The sequence below is a fragment of the Oryzias melastigma genome, linkage group LG9 (genome assembly GCF_002922805.2).
Source record: "Oryzias melastigma strain HK-1 linkage group LG9, ASM292280v2, whole genome shotgun sequence".
In the NCBI taxonomy this organism is placed as follows: domain Eukaryota; kingdom Metazoa; phylum Chordata; class Actinopteri; order Beloniformes; family Adrianichthyidae; genus Oryzias; species Oryzias melastigma.
In genome coordinates this window covers 20,274,211-20,290,454 of record NC_050520.1, presented here as the reverse complement: position 1 = coordinate 20,290,454, position 16,244 = coordinate 20,274,211, and the positions used below count along the sequence as shown (strand labels likewise).

The 16,244-nt window shown below is 43.6% G+C and overlaps 2 protein-coding genes across 2 annotated transcripts in view; both read right to left on the bottom strand.

The window, feature by feature from the left end:
• The window catches only part of LOC112138446 (disintegrin and metalloproteinase domain-containing protein 9), a gene marked incomplete in the record, with an annotated part of 37,299 nt that extends 36,874 nt beyond the window's left edge, over window positions 1–425 (bottom strand). Inside the window, 1 exon segment of the mRNA XM_024261006.2 lies at window positions 1–425. Within this exon segment, the coding sequence (XP_024116774.1) occupies window positions 1–61 (61 nt within the window).
• Window positions 426–1,888: 1,463 nt separating this feature from the next.
• LOC112138447 (phosphatidylinositol 3-kinase regulatory subunit alpha) overlaps window positions 1,889–16,244 on the bottom strand; it is a 33,862-nt gene continuing 19,506 nt past the window's right edge. The window contains exons 7-17 of the mRNA XM_024261007.2: window positions 15,974–16,172; window positions 14,518–14,600; window positions 9,423–9,528; window positions 9,253–9,351; window positions 8,848–9,028; window positions 8,651–8,776; window positions 8,426–8,568; window positions 6,293–6,469; window positions 6,139–6,213; window positions 5,898–6,068; window positions 1,889–3,551 (exon numbers count right to left, since the gene is read on the bottom strand). Of these exons, the coding sequence (XP_024116775.1) occupies window positions 3,362–3,551; window positions 5,898–6,068; window positions 6,139–6,213; window positions 6,293–6,469; window positions 8,426–8,568; window positions 8,651–8,776; window positions 8,848–9,028; window positions 9,253–9,351; window positions 9,423–9,528; window positions 14,518–14,600; window positions 15,974–16,172 (1,550 nt within the window). The 3' untranslated portion in view covers window positions 1,889–3,361. The remainder of the gene's footprint in view (window positions 3,552–5,897; window positions 6,069–6,138; window positions 6,214–6,292; window positions 6,470–8,425; window positions 8,569–8,650; window positions 8,777–8,847; window positions 9,029–9,252; window positions 9,352–9,422; window positions 9,529–14,517; window positions 14,601–15,973; window positions 16,173–16,244) is intronic.

Here is a 16,244-nt window from a genome sequence, read left to right as displayed (position 1 = left end):
AGTTTCCGCTCAGCAGCAGGAGGCAGAAGATCTCCAACAGCTTTACTCCTCCACCCATCATGACTTTCTCCTTCTTTGTCCGAATAAAGGTCACCTCCTCTTCCTCCTCCTCCTCCTCCTCTGTCAGCAGTTTGTGTGGTTGGTCTCTCCTCTGGTCTTCTTCACTCTGAACTTCCAGCAGAGGTTTTTTTCCTCGGTCGAGCCATTCCAGCTCCTCCCCGCAAAAGCTTAGCTACAGTTCTGGTCCGGACCGGTCCAGGTTCGACCCTTTTAGCACCAGGTCCCGGTTCCGTTAGCGGGTTCAGGAGGCTCGGGTCCAAGAGGGAGCTCCTAACCGTCCGTCTGTAAATATTTCTCTCCTTGACTCTGAAGTGAAGGCATCAAGAGTCCGAGTCCCACACCACTTCCGGCACAGCCTTTTCAAAATAAAAGCAGATTTGGGACAGGAACCCGCGCAGAGGGAAACGGAAAACGCTGAAAAATGAACGAACGTAAACTGTTCAAAAATGCATACATGGATAAATCACGTTTTCTAAGGGTTAGGGTTAGGGAAGCGGCTGGTGTCAGTGATCTACTTATGTTCGAGTTTCTGACTGTCCCACTTTCCTTCACGACCATGTCAGGCTTTAATTTTGACGTCACGTTACTTTGACCGGAAGTCCTTTTGCATCATGTGACCCAGCAGACCCCCTCCCCCTCAACTCCCGTCTCCCCCCAAAAAATCTGTTGGGCACGCGCTATTTGCCGCGGATCACAGCATAAAACCCAATGCGTCCCGCCCCTGCCTGACGCACAGCGGCAGGCCCCGATTCTCCATTCAAACGTACCCTCCTCAGAAGGCGCTCCGGCGCAGCGAGCGCCGAAAGGCCCGTCATTAATCCGTGTGTGTCGGTTAATCGAGTAAAAACCTGACCTCATTCTTACCTTTATTTCAGCGGTTCTAAGCTTGAAACCTTTAAAGTTTGACGTTGACTTCATTTAGAGAAAGGGTCAGATTGTACTAGGATTTATGACCGCTAGGAAACACAGCTTTGCTGCCATCGTGTGGCTGGCTGCTGTAAGTGCACTGCTGTTTTGATCAGACTTCATTTCTTCAAGGATAATTAATGGTTATTCCTTTAAAATTACAAACTCCTGTTTTATTTTCAAAGTCAAGCATATTTACTTTGTGAAATTGACCATTTTAATTTATGTTGTAAAAATAATCAAATTTTCACTTTTTCCTCATTAAAAGTTTTGCTGCTTCTCAAACTGGACAAACACTCCAGTTCCTTTAGTGTAAAAGGTTTGTTAAATTTAAAATGAAACTGTAGTTTTGACATGAGCTGTTAAGAGTGTAAAGTTAGTTGTTAAGGATTTAAAGAAACAGAAGCAGGAGAATTTAAAATGATTTTTTCTTTACAAGTTTTCTCTGCAAAAGGACATCCAGCAGCTTTTTTTTCAAAATGGAGGTAAAACATAAAGGTTGAGATCAGGTGTGTATGAGGTTTTAGGTTTGCTGCTTTTTTAAAGGTTCCTTGCTTATTTAGATTAAATAAATCTATCTTCATCACCGATGAATCCCTTTTGCAGTCAGGATTGCTGGAGCCAATCCAGCTTCTGTTGGGCGATGGCGCGGTACACCCTGAACAGGTCATCCGTCTGCTGCAGGGTAACACAACCACCCCCGTTATAGGGACAATTTAGAGACCAGTGAAGCATGTTTTAGGACTGTGGGAAGAAACCAGAGAAAACCCACATAATCAAGATTTGAACCAGCCTTTTTACTGTGAGGGAAGAGCGCTAACCACTGCACCACTGCACACACCCAAGACATCGTCAATCATCCTAAATCAATAATTCCTGCAGCTGCTATCATGAAGTGCGTTCATGAGCCAAGAGAAAAGAGTGTTTGTAGGTTCTGGTGCTTTATTGATGTCAACATTAAGAGCATGAGCAAGAAGCAAAGAAAACAGAACTTCTGATACAGAAAATACAGTAAAATAGTTTTTAATTACATCTAAAAAAAAAGAAAAAAACCCTTAAGGATCAGAAAATGTACTGAAGTCCAAATAGAGTCTGCAGATCAGGTGTCCTGCTGCAACCTTCAGGTGACAGATAAAAACTTAGAAGACAATTAAAAAAGGAAATATTTAAACTAATAAGCAGGAAATATATTAGTTTTTACTGTTAGGAGAAACAAGTGAAAAAAAAGACGCAACAGCTAGAATGGACATTTTAATTTGAAATATTTTTAGTTTCTTTGAACAAAATAAACTAAAAGGAGAACAAAGACTTCAAACTAAAAGCTTAAAAATGTTTAGAAATTAATATTTTTTAATCTTTGATCCTGAAATGAAACATTTGCATTTGTCTAGGTCTCCACAACAACCTCTTTTATTTGTGAACATCGATTAAAATCTGAGATTTGATCAAATTTAAAGATATTTTCCTGAACTGCATGTAAAGTTAGGATTCAAAGCGGTTTGGACCGCTCTGTCAAGCAGCAGAAAGACAGACAATGCTTCCATAATAAGCGCCTGACTCACCAGAACAAACTTTTTTTTGTTCTTGAAAGGGCTTTGAATTTAAAAAGATGCAGGAAGAAAAAAGCCTGATTTTCAGCATGAAGCACGCCCCCTTGTGTGTGTCGTTAGTCCTGCAGGATGAAGCTGAGGATGCGTTCGTGTCACAGGCTGGTTTCTGAAGTCGCTTCCAGCTGAAAGGAAGAGCTGATCCTGATCAGTCCGGTTAGGATGAATTGAGGAGACGCTGTCCTGCTTTTGGTCATCAGCCCATCACACCTGGTTCATCATAAAAACATAAATGGAGCAGAAACGTTTCAACCTTGAGGTATTTGTTTCCATGATTGTGCAGATTTGGTGGAACATTGGAGTTTTAACGCTTTGTGTGACAGCTGCAGCTGCGCTCATCGATTGTACCGCTTCTCTCTGGGAATCATGGGAAAATGAAGGAACTCCACGTGGAGTGTCGGTGGCGCGGCGTGGACGCCGAGCTCCTGAGCTGCTGCACAAAGTCTCTGAAACTGGAAAAAGGGCGTACAAAAAGGAGGAGGAGTCGAGGGGGAGGGGCATCCTGAAGTGCTCACAGTGTTAGCATGAAACCTTCGGCATCATCTGTTCGTCATCATTATTTGAAGCACACGGCGGAGTTTGGGGTCAGACTCCTCCTCCTCATAAACAGAGGCGATGACGTCACACAGAAGGTCGCGGAGGTCAAGGAAGTTCATCAGACCGCAGAGGAAACTCAAACATTGGTGTCCCTTCTGGATTCATCCTCGCAGGAAGTGGAAGTTTGATGTTTCACAGTAAAAGCTCTCTTCCGTTTGCTGCTGAGCGGCGGGGCTGGGCGTGGAGGCGGGTCACCGCCTCTGCTGGCTGTAGACGGGGAAGGCCAGCGTGACGTTGAGCGAGTCGTTGTGCTGCACCAGCGAGGTGTGCTGGTAGTGCAGCACCAGCTCCTTCAGGGAGCCGTACAGGTTGTAGGGCTCGGCGAAGCCGAAGCCGGTGCTCGTCTTGTTGATGACGCAGTGCTTCACCTCACCCTCCACCCTAAAGAGGAGGAGACACATCTTTAACACACTTTTCAACCGTTAACAACATTATCGCCATTCCAGCAGATTCTGAAGGAGAAAAGGTGGTAGCAGCACTTTTTCTGTATATATATATATAATTATATAGATATATATAGTTATATAGATACGTTTCTTTTTAAAAGCTATCTTACCCCATAGAAAAGCGGCGCAGGCCGCTTTTCTATGGGGTAAGATAGCTTTTAAAAAGAAACATATTCATAAAGAAAAAGTTGTATTCATAAACAGTTAGCTTAGCTGTTTTTGATTTGTTATCCTCCTATTTTCAAATAATTTTGACAGACATGTTTTTCTAAACCATCTAATGAGTGTAGTGTCATGTCTGCTACTTCTTTTAGGATTGTTTTCCAACACTTCTGGGTCTAAAATGATCTGCTGCTAAAATGTTTTCACAATCGGCTGTTGTAACTTGACAACCACAAATGTTCTATAGCTATGGCTATCAAGATCCTATCAATGACAAATTTGTGTGCCCCACCCCTCTTTCACCACGCGGGAAATTCGCTCATCGCTGGCTGTCAAAAAATGTGCTCCTAACGCCGCGGTGGGAGGAGCTACTAGCTGGATATCTCACTTATCAAGAATGGAAGACTCAGATGATGTTGAGGAATAAAGTTTATTGTGAAGAGTTCTACAAAAACATCAGTAATTATGTCTCCATGTTTGAGTTTAGGATTATTATTAAAAGATTATTAAAAGAAATATTATTAAAAATGATTCAAAGATTTTCTCGGTACAGGGGTTGTGTCTGTATGACAGTCGCTTCCACAGTGTTTCTGTGTCTCTGTGTCTGAGCTTGAAGGTTCACTGTGTCTTATTAATCTGGGGGGAAATATAATATTGGAGACTTTTGTTTTCTTAATGTCTCAATGAGGCCAGAAGGTTGGGTTGAGCACCAATTGGGTTTTTATTCGGTTACGGTGGTAAAGCGGTTCTTTGGTTTCAATTTCAGCGCTTCAGTAATAAAAAATAACGCCTACATCTTTCCAAATCAACACATTTTCATTCCCAAGTCACATATTGACATTTGGTCAAGACCTTCACGTCAAACATTGATGACTGACGTCCTGGCTGTTCCTATTAAATCAGAGCTCTACAACCTCAGAGCCAAAAACCGGTGGCCCGAACGAGAACAGTCATTTGGACGCGCGGTTTGTATGCGATAACACTCTGATTTTTACACCCATCTTGGGACAACTTCAGACTATGATAGGGCGGACTAAACAGCCCTTTTCTGACCGTGATTATTACAGTTCTCACTTATCAGAGTCGGTGAACGAACCATGACTGAAGTCCCCCCCCCCTCATCGATTTTGATTGGTCCTCGTGTTAGCCCCGCCCCAACACGCCACAAGAGGGCCAAAAGTTTTGTAACTGAAACTTTCAGATTTGTAAACAAAAAAAAGATTTAAAACTGAAAAAAAAGTTTTGAAATTGAAATGTTGAGTTTTGAGACCTATTTTTTGGCCAAACATTAATATTTTTTTTTTAATATTTTATTTTGGTTTCAAATAATATTGGCCCAGATTCAGCTCCATATTCTTCTAGTTTTTAAATGTCTTCATGGTTTGGGACCTGCATACCTCTCCGATCTCCTCAGTCCTTACACACCATCCAGAACTCTCAGATCCTCGGGTTCGGGTCTTTTATCTCTTCCCACTGTGAGAACCAGGACTCACGACGATGCCCCCGTTCAGTTTCAGGGTCCTAAATTGTGAAATAGTTTACCTGATGATCTGAGAGTTTCTGCCTCTGTAGTGATTTTAAATGTAAATTCTAGACATCTTTTCAACGTAGCTAATATATCAATCATATAACTGACTTGTTTATTTATATGTTGGGCTTTTGAGGACTTTATGGTTTATCATTTTTGTTTTTGCCTTGTTGATCTTTTAATTCTATTTAGTCCTCATTGAATTTTAGCCACAGTGTGGCATTCATTTATTTTATTTTGTCATTTTTATTATATTTTCGTCTATTAATTTTTATTGCTTTAACTAACGTTTTATCAAGGCAGTGTCTCCTCAAATTTTAGCCACAACGTTTCCGTTATTTTCTATTTTTACGCCTGTTTTAGGACTGCTTCTTTTATCTACTGTGTCTTACAACTTTCTTTTGTGTTTTAACTAATGCTTACATGTCTTTTATTTGTTCAGCACCTTGTGTTCAACAGAAAAGTTGATGAGAAGTGCTTTAGAAGTAAAGTGAGTTATTTTGCCGTTTGAAATGAATTAAAGTGAGACATGAATTGAGCACCTCCTCTCTGGGTCAGAGGTCAGAGCTTCAGTAGGGTGGGGGCACTTACACCACAGAGCAGGCGTAGCAGCCCGGCTTGCTGCTGTCCCGGACCAGGAAGGTGCCGTCCCTCTTGCCGCGCAGCAGAGCTTCAGCCTGACCGCGGTTGATGTTCCCCAGACGCCACAGCCGCTCGTCGTGATGAGGAAGGTCCTCCTCATCCTCCACCATGCTGTACTCGCTGCAGGAGGAAGAGGCGATGAGCAGAACGCCACCGAAGGCTGCAGCAGAGCGCTTGCAGGCAGACTTACTCCTCTGTGGTTTCGTTCTTCAGGCCGAGCCACTCGTTCAGCTTCCTCTGGCGGACGCCCTTCTGTGTCAGCCACCTGAAACATCAGAGCACAGCGGTCACTTTTCATCCAAACGCTCCCGTCCACCAGCGAGCGGCGGCGCCCCGGAACCTACATGAGGTACTGGTCCCGGGTCTTGCGGAGCTGGATCAGGTCGGGTTTGATGCTGTTCATCTTCTTGTCGATTTCTCGGTAGTCGGCGGCCTGCTTCTTCAGGTCCACCTCCAGGTGGCGCTTGCTGTCGACGATGTCGCTGATTCGAGACTTCAGCTTGTCATAGTTCTCCATGATCCTTCAGGAGACAGAAACACTTGTTACAGAAAGACCCGACGGAGGAGGTTTTTAGCTTTCCTTTAGTGAAGACAGAACCAGAGCCAATACAGATCAAAGATTTGTCTGTTTGGTGGCAGAAAACCTGTCTGCCCTCACACTCAACAGCTGGAGGGTTCAAGTCTATATAAGAAGTTTTAAAAGCTTGACTAAACTCCCTCTGTGTGGATGAAGGTCAGGAAAAATGAGGAAGGTTCTTCATCATCACGAGGTGCTGAAGATAAACTCAATTATTCTGATGGAGCCGTTGACAGCAACAGAAAATAAAGCCTTGTGTCCACTGAACGGTCCAGGCCAGTAAAATGGATCATTGAACAGTTCTGACCCGTACCTCTCGAGGGCCTTCATCAGCTGTAGGTCCATTGAAAAATGGCATGGGCCGGTTGGGGTGGAGTCGCTGTAGCCACCCGCTGAGTGGCAGAAAGCGATGTTGACATTAGGAAGCACCAGTATAGCGCTAAGCTAGCATTTCATTCTTCCACTTTAAGGCGGTATTCTCCTTAGCCAAACAACAATAAATTCCTGTTCTACATATAAAGTAAAGCAGGAAAAAGAGGAGCTGCTGGATGACCTCCACTGTTGTTGCTTTGCTAGTCGTCGCACTACGATGACACGCTAGCAGTCTACACCATGCATGAAAACAAACCGCTCAGTGGAAGCGAGGTTTAACTGAGTGAAAACGCTCGCCAGAATTAACTGGTCCGTACTGTACCACTCCATACCAAACCAAACCACTCACTCTGACTGTTTATGCGTAATTCCAGCAGACTCTGAAATCTGAGAAAAGCATTTTTGTGCTAATGTCCAACGGTAGTCCAGCAGAGACAACACCCGATGATCATTTCAGGATTTATTGACATGATGAGAACATTCTGATCAGCTCTGGCTGTGAACGTTTCTGTTCTCTTTGAAACATCAATCTCCGTATCAAAAATCCTCCTGGCTTTCATGCAGATCATTTTCCTGGAGACACGCGCACCTTTCTGTCTTTGCTCAATGATCCAAGTTCAAACCAGTTCTTCTAATTTCTTAGCCCCTCCTCCAGGAAATCGTTTGTTTAGCTCCATTTTCTGCTGCCATCTTTTACATATCACCGTCTGCTTGCACCGTTCTCAGGATCCATCCCAACGTGTTGTGCAGATTCCTCACCAGACATTTCTTTTGCATATGCCACCACATGAAACTTAAATAAACCAAATGAGCGTTTCTTGGTTATCACTACACTGGATCACAACACAAATCCCACAGACAGACAGCGTTGTCATGACAAGCCGCATTGTTAGAGACCAACATCAAGTAGATATGGGACAAAATTGAAATATTTTTGGTATAAAATGAGAAGGATTTGATTACAATCAAAGATTGATGTAGATCTGGAAAGGTGGACGCATTCTGTACAGGAGACACGGCAGGGAGATTGACAAGTTCAACAACCAATCAGGACACAGACAGTTTGATGCTTTATACAGTTTGCTGTCAAAATAAAGCATGAGCAACTGCTTTAAAAAGAAAAATGAGTGAAACCGCGAGAGTCCGAAAGATAAACGGCGTTATAGTGAGGGATCACTGTAGATCTTGTCCTACAAAGTGCTACTTATATTCTTTCTGTTATCCATAAGTGGTACAGATTTGTCATCGATTCTGCTCCCCTTGGACATGAATGTGGAGAAACTGCTTCTAAATCTACCACATGATCCAAAAACGTCCCTCAAAGAAACATATTTTGAGAGACTGTGATGAGTAAAGCGAAAAGGTCCAGGAGTTGCAGGGTTAAACTGACCATGATCTTCTTCAGAGGAGGCAGCCCCCCCACTCAACAGATGGATTATTTTGCCACCATGGCAACTGGGCTTCCTTCATCGCTGTACCATCTCTCCCCGTAACAATCTCCATCCGGGTTGCTGTGGCAACAGCTTACCTCTGGATCTCCTTCTCGTTGCCCTCCCGTCGAAACTTCTCGATGTATTCTTTGCTGAAGCGCTCCTGCGTCTGACATTGCTCCTCGAAGATCTTGATGGTCTCGTTGAAGGCCTCGATGGCCGTCCTCTTCATCTGAATCTCCTGTGAGGCAAAAGGAGGGAAAACAACCATGTAGAGCTTCGGCCTTCCTTTCAGCAGAGGGTTCGGCTCACGCCAGGCTCACCTGGGAGGTTCTGGTGTACTCCTCGTACAGCCGGTCGTACTCGCGGTTCTTCTCCTGGTACTGCAGATGGTACTCATGCAGCTTCTTCCCCACATCTTCGATGCTGTCCTCCTTCACCACTTGGTCCTGCACAGAAAGCCGCTCGGTGAGACGGCAGCTGAAAGCGGCAGCAGCAGGTGCAGGTGGCACACACTGACCTGCTGGTGTTTGGAGACCGGGTACAGCAGTTTGACGTCCAGCTTGGGGTTGTACTGAGCCAGAGACTCGTGTCTGTAATGATTGATCAGCTCCACCACCGAGCTGAAGGTCAGCGGGTCAGAGAAGCCGTACTTCCCCTCGCGGTGGAAGATCTTGATGAGTTTGTTGTTTCCTCCTTTCCTGTGAGAAGAACAAAAAAACAGTCTGGTTGTTAAACGCTTCCTTTTGTTAGAAGTTCAGGAGCAGCTGCCAGTCTGTTTAGAAGAAGCTTTGAAGACATCTGCAAATACATTTAAAATGGTTCCTTAAAGGAAAAAAGTGACATTTTACAAATTTGTCAGCTTTTATTTCTGATGGACTGATGGGAACAGATGAGAAAACGGGCGTCAGAACAAAGAGGTCACCTCAGAGTCAGAGTGTAATCCCCGTGCATCTTTGTGGAGGCGTCTCGGACCAGAAAAGTACCGTCAGCCGTGTCCCTCAGCTTCTCGTTGACCTCCTCCCTGAACATCAGCACAGTCGTTTACATGCAAACGTCACGCCGCAGATTTGTATTTGGATGCGCGCCTGTTACCTGGAGATGTCTCCCCAGTACCACTCGGCGTCCTGCAGAGCCATGCTGTTGTTGAAGCTGCTGGACGCCGCTGGCGTCGGCGTCCTCACGGGTTTGGGAGGCAGAGCTGGAAGACACAAGGGGAAGTTCAACAGGTGCAGGAGTCAGAGTCATGCTCTGCACAGGAAGTCATTCTTCAGAGTTGGACTTTCACTCATGCTAACGTTGTTAGCTTCTATAGACGTTGATCCAGCTGAAGATTCCTACTAGAACCTCACAGAACCTTCTGGAGAGTTCCGTTTGTGCAGCCTGATCACCCTCCAGCTGATGTTCACAGAAAGCTTTGCAGCTGATTTATAAGTTCTCCCCCTGAAACTGTAGATTAAGGTTTGAAGGAGGAGGCGTGTCAGCTGCAGGGACGTTTCATTGGCCACCTGTTGCAGTTTTCTCCATAAGAAGTCAAACGTGAAAGCAGCCAGCAGCCACCGCTTTCATGGTGATGGATGGTGGGAGGAGTCTATTTGAAACTGTTTTGGCATTCGCCATTTTTCAAAAGAGGAAAATCAGGAGCAGCTCCTGCAGCCTGATAGAGCAGCTCTTACCTGGACTCTGCATGTTAATGTAGCAGAGGATCTTTTCCTGCCCCCTCAGCGGCATGGCCTCGCCCCTACCCCCCCGCTCCATGACAGCCTCTAAAGCCACTCGAGTGAAACTCAGAAGCCCCCCCGTCTGGGTGTCATAACACCCAGCCCCGGGGTCCGTCCCGCTCTGAAAAGCCGACGTTCTCTCAGGACCAACGGCTCGGCTGCAGCATCTCCTGATCTACGGACGCGCTGGGCTCATCGAGCTGCGTGAAGCCAGGGTCCAGCTGCGTCTGCTCAGCAACCCAACCAGCAGACGCTCCCCCGTCTCCCTTCCTCAGCCCCAGTTCAAAGCTCAGGAGAGCAGCTTGGAGATGCGTGACGTCACCGCTCCCCCAGCCAATCCGAGGGCAGCAGCGATATCACCGAGGCAACCCAGACCGCGCCTCCACTGCATGGATGATGTCATGGTTTCTGCTGCTGCTCTGTCTGACTCACAGCTGAACAAATGACTCCTCCAAGCGCCGGGTCTGCACGCCTCCTAGAGTGGTTTCAGCAGCATTCTTACCCCTTTATCCTTCTGCTGCAGCTCACTTTGAAAAGTTGGTTCCTACAAAATCCCTCTGAGGTTATTTTAGGTCGATAAAGGCTCAAGCTGCAGCAGGATCAGGATCTAAGAAGAAAAATTACTTCAACCGTCAGGCGGGAATCAGAAAATGCCTCAAGTTAATATTTTTAAATCATTAATCAGCAGATGTTGTAATGCTATTCAGTACGGCAGCCCCGATTAGTCGACTAATCGACAACTAATTGACTATTAAAATAGTCGACGACTAATTTAATCGTCGATTAGTTGTGACTTTATATTGTATGGAGTCAGAGTGTAGTAAAGCTGAAATAATAGGATTATGCCAGCTTTTTGGGGTATTTTGGCATTTAGTAAGGTTTTTTAGGCTATTCTGGGGTTTAGCTAATATTTCAGCTACATACTAGCTGTTTTGGCCAACTTTGGCTTTTTTGGCCAGTTTTTTTAAGACTATTTTGGATTTAACTAATATTTTAGCTGTCTATCAGCTTCAGAGTTTTCAGCTTTCAGCTTCAGTGATTTTAACTAACAATTCCAGCATCTTCAGCAGCCAAATTCAGCTTACAGCATTCACACTAGCATGCTATATTTCTATTTTTTAGTTCATTTAAAGCTAATGATGGTTAAGATGTGTGCTTCACATCCAGTTTGTGCATGACCTGATTAGTCGACTAATTGAAAAAAAAAATCGGGGATCAGTTGACTATCAAAATAACCGTTTGTGGCAGCACTACTTTTCAGAGCAAAAGCAGGAGTTCTGCTAGAAGGATCGTTATGTTCCAGTTCCCAGCAGTGCAGCAGAGAAAGCTGCAGATTAAAGAGACCTGCAGCAATCGTTCAGCCAAGCTGCAGAGGTTTGCAGCTGCAGGGGTTTAATGTAATGCTCCTTAATGTTATGACAGTCATGTTTCTGTCCAAACTAAACCTTTCCCATCAGCAACAGGCAGCAGTCAGAGCCTCTATTCTGCCCTGCAGCATAATTTCACCGGTTCTCCTTTGTACTGCGCCTTTCACCCCCGCCACATCCTCAAAAACCCAACAAAATGTGCACACACCTATTACCAAATGAATTTGGGACAAAATGAACACCCCCACCACCACAAACACACACAAAAAAAACCAACCAAATTGCTGACATCAAAGCAGGAGAAATCCTAACCAAAATGATCTCTTGCGGGGCTAAAAGTATATACTTCTAAATTCACCAATGAAACCAAAACACGTTACTGGGATGTCCAAAGGAAGTTTTGACATTATTATGGGATGGCCACATGACTTACTGCTCAGTCAGGCCAGGAGGGGCCACTGGCGGGTGTAGGATCTACAGGCCAAGCAACGCTGCTCGGGGATTTAATTATTCAGTTTGGATGGAATCTTCTTTAACACGTTAGGTTTATTCGTCCAGGACGGATTTGTTTACTGTCATGATATAATGAAAGGATCTTCTGTGATTATTGAGGGATGAATGAAGCTGCATTAACTGATAAACCTTTTTAGGAGTTCACCTACTTTTCTATCTCTGACATGTTTCATTCAAACCAAACTGAACTGGTACTACTTTTTTTGTTTCTCTGCCGTGTTATTAAAGTGAAACCAAACAGGGAAGTTGGAGGCTGACTCCGCCCACGGCCAAAATTTGAAAATCTGGTCAGAGGGCTGGAGAACAGGACTGTTATCATTACTGGAGCAGAAGTTCATGATGTGAAACTTCTGAAACTTACCGTACATGGTTTGATCAATCACAAAATCCCTATGCCATACCTCAATTCAACCTGTAGGGGGCACACAGACTGTTTTTGACTATATGTTCAAGAACTAAATTTTGTTTTCATTTATTAAAAATGTGGCAATGACCAACAGACAGCACTTTTAAAGCCCCATTTATAGAGTTCAATAGACAAAAAAAGTTCATTTAGGGTTTGGTTACCTGTAAGCAATAAATGAAGAGCAGATCTTCAAATTCTCTGTTTAAACACCAGAGATACTTCCTCTGCACTTTCTTCTGATGTTCATGTTTCTCCATGTCAGCGAGATGGTTCAGATGGTTTTTCGTCTCTTTGCCAGGTGTCTAAAGCTGATCTGAAACCCTGTTTCAGGATGCTTTTGTTTTGAAAAATCTCTGGTTTTCATTCAAAGGATCAGGCTTACATTTCATCAGGATTTTAATAGGTGGGATTTCTTTCTAAATTGTAGTAATAAAAAAAAAAAAATAAATAAAAAAAAAAACTATTTGGATATAACCAAAGTTAGGACTGCACAAATACAACTCTGAATATATGAAAACAAAAAAAAAAAAAAAAAAAAAAAAGCTTCTACTACGGCTGTGGATCATTGCTTAGCTGGCGATCCGATTGGATTCACGAATCGAACCACGATTCTTACTTTTTAATATAATGTTTATTGCTATGTGTATGTCTATTTAATAGATGTATGAAAATTTAAATCATTTGTATTTAATCATCATTTATACCTTTATTTAGAACAGGAGATCAGAATCAACTAAACTGATTAAAAAAACACAAAGATTCAGATAAAAAGACATTTTGTCATTTTAAAGTTTTTTTGTTTTTCAATCTTCTGGTTCAACAGTAAAACAACACAAAAAGGATAAAAACTTTTGTTTTGGGTCATTTAACAACAAAACCTGAAAATGTTCTACACAGTTTTCTATCCTCAAAGTTCTTCAATATTTTACGTTCTAAGTATCACATATTGCTGCAGAGCTCCTATGAAAAGTCTCTTTTTTCACAGCAGAATCAGCTGATTCACGTTGATTACATCCAGAAGCGCGAGGCTGTTTCTTCAGAATAAACTGGAGTTTTGTTAATTACGTCAAATGTTGAAGAGTTATCATAACCAAAAGAATGTAAACACTGGAGCTAAAGCTCCGATGTTAAAGCTGATTCATTGTTTCAGAAGTTATGTCTGTGAGCAGAACTTCAGTCTCAGTTTCTGAACAGAATAAAACTCTCACTAGTTTTACTTTGAAAACCGGAAGCTTCACCGACACGAAGATGTGTTTACTTCTGGTGGAAGTACGGCGGCTCTTTCGGTTTTGTTTTAGTTCTTAAACTTAAATTCCTACATTAATCTGCATTTCAGAGCCAAAGTAAATCATCCCCAGATGATATTTGGATCATTAAATAAATGTATTAATTACATTTATAAAGATCATGAATCAGCGATCTTGGACGTCGCGGATATCTGTACTTGAAATTGGGAGCAAATTGCGAATACCCGAGCACCCAGATACTCGTTACAGCCAAAACATCTGGCATTTAAGAGAAATGAATTAAGAACGCTTCACATGGATTGATCCAGAATAATTTGACCCAAAAACAACTACTGTGTGTAAGATGAGGAGTCCTGGAGTTCTGCTCTGCAGGACATTTAATCTGTAAATGCAGGTTCGAGTCAGATTACATACCAATCATTCAACTCATTACGTTTTATTTTCTGACAGAATTTGGTATTGAAGCTTAGGCCATTTGATCACAAAGAGTTTATTTTAAAACCTGCATTTGTGTCTGCTTGCAACAACACTAATGTGGGTTTTAATGTTCGTATTCACTTCATTAATGTCTCATTTTGAAATCCTCGGTCAGTTGTGTTTCTGTGTTGCAGCATTCCTCTACTCAGCTTCTTCTTAAACTGTCCTTGGTGTATGTGTGGCAGAGTGTATGGGATTGTCTATTTCTGTTTTCCAGTAAAGTCCCATTCAACCATTGTTTAAAAAGTGTTGTACAAATAAAGATTGATTGAAGGAAACTTTTTCCACTAAGCTGGGCTTCATATTAGAATTGCATCATTACTGTTTAGCTTATGCTGCCAGGTGAAGAAAGCTGTGGTTAGCTTCTGAAATATTCTGGCGCCACGCCACCGCCACAACGCAGTCAGAGACAACAATGACTATAACCAAAGGGGAGGTATCTGCAGGGCTGGGGTTTACCTGGAGCGGCTTGGTTCATATTGAGCTCGCTGGTTATCAGAACCTCCAGCACCTGAACCAGAGGATCCAGACCGGACTCGGACCTGAGCAGAAACGGAGACTTGGTTAGCGGTAGCATCAAATGTCTGAGTGTTGAACACAGCCCTGGCAAAGAGGTATCACAGGTTTGATTCCTGCCTTGCCAACCCACAAGTCAAAGTGCTCTTTGGCAAGACACTGAACCCCACCTTGCCTCTGGGAGTCGTAGGTTGGTGCCAGTGTTTGTTGTGTGAATGGGACTGTAACTGTAAAGAAAGGTAGTACAGCACTATGCAAGTATGCAGCATTTACCATTTATAAGCCCGCAGTCGTTCATGAGTCTGCTGCAAAAACAAGAGCACCCAGGAAACGGAAACTGCAAGAGTGAGACGTTTCCTGCTGCCACTCACAACCAATTTGGACTAAGAAATACAAACTGTTAAATAAGGATGTAACGATTCGATTCACAGTTTTAAAGTCACAATTTCTATTTTTTTTTCTATTTTTGTCTCAACACAATGAATTAAAGGTATTTTAAGGCCAAGTATGTTTTGTTTTTGCCCCTTACTTCAAACTTTGTTTTCCTACTAACAGAAAGAATTCAATACAAATAAACATAACATAATACTGAAATAATAACAAATCCTTTCATACTCTGTTTATGTTGTGCTCCACATATGACAGACCGCTTCACACCCGCTCAGTACAACCCCCCCAGCTGCTGTGCATTCAGCACAAATGATCGTTCACGTGCAGCTTACAGAGGAAAAAGAGAGCTAAGACAGAGCACGGCTCCCGGGTAGATTGGTCAAAGTTGCTGGAAGGTTGTGCTGAAAATGTAAAGTTGCAGGGTGAGGAACAAAACTCAGGTTTGAATTTGTATTAATAGTAGCAATCGCAACATCAAGAAATCCTGGAGGGACGGACTTATGTGTAACGTTTAAATCTGGAGGAGCTGCAGGAATTCCCCAGGAGGGAAGTGCAGATGAAGACCATGCCAGTCCACTACACACAGACTCACAGCGAGCCACCATGGAGAAATGTCATCTGCTCTGCATTTTCTAAATGTAGGCACAGGCCGAAACAAACCAATTTTAAAATTTTTTGCAATGATGAACATGTTGACAAGTTTGAATCGTTTTTTTTTTTTTTTAAAGATTCATGAATAATCATTACATCCTTACTGTTAAGGGATTATTTTGAATCTCATATTACAAAGAAAAACATTCCTAAAGCCTGCCCCTCAGCTGCAGTCTCATCTGAAAGATGACCGTTTTTTTTGTCTCCTGTTGATTTAGCTCAGTCAGCTGGAAGGTCAAAGTGAGAGAGAAGTTTTCTGTTGAAAGCTCAGCATCACAACTCCATCCCAATCCCCTGCAGCGTGTCTGTGGAACAGCATCTCCAGCGTGACATGCATGTGCCGGTGTGTGGTACGGACCCTGTAGCGTGTCTGAACAGCAGCGGGCTGAAGACCTCCCCCAGTGTTCGGGGACTCAGCTGGTTTCTGGCAGCATGCAGACACAGCCGGGCCAGGTGTCGCACCACGCTCAGCAGGGTCAGTCCGTACTGGGCGGGGCAGGTGGCAGAGCTGGCCACCGCCCGCAGCACCTGAGCGCAGTCCTCTGGGTCTCGGACTTCTGCGGACAGGAAGGGTCTGTTAATAGGCGGGATGGGGAGTCTTCAAAACATCTGGAGGGGGGGGGGGGGGT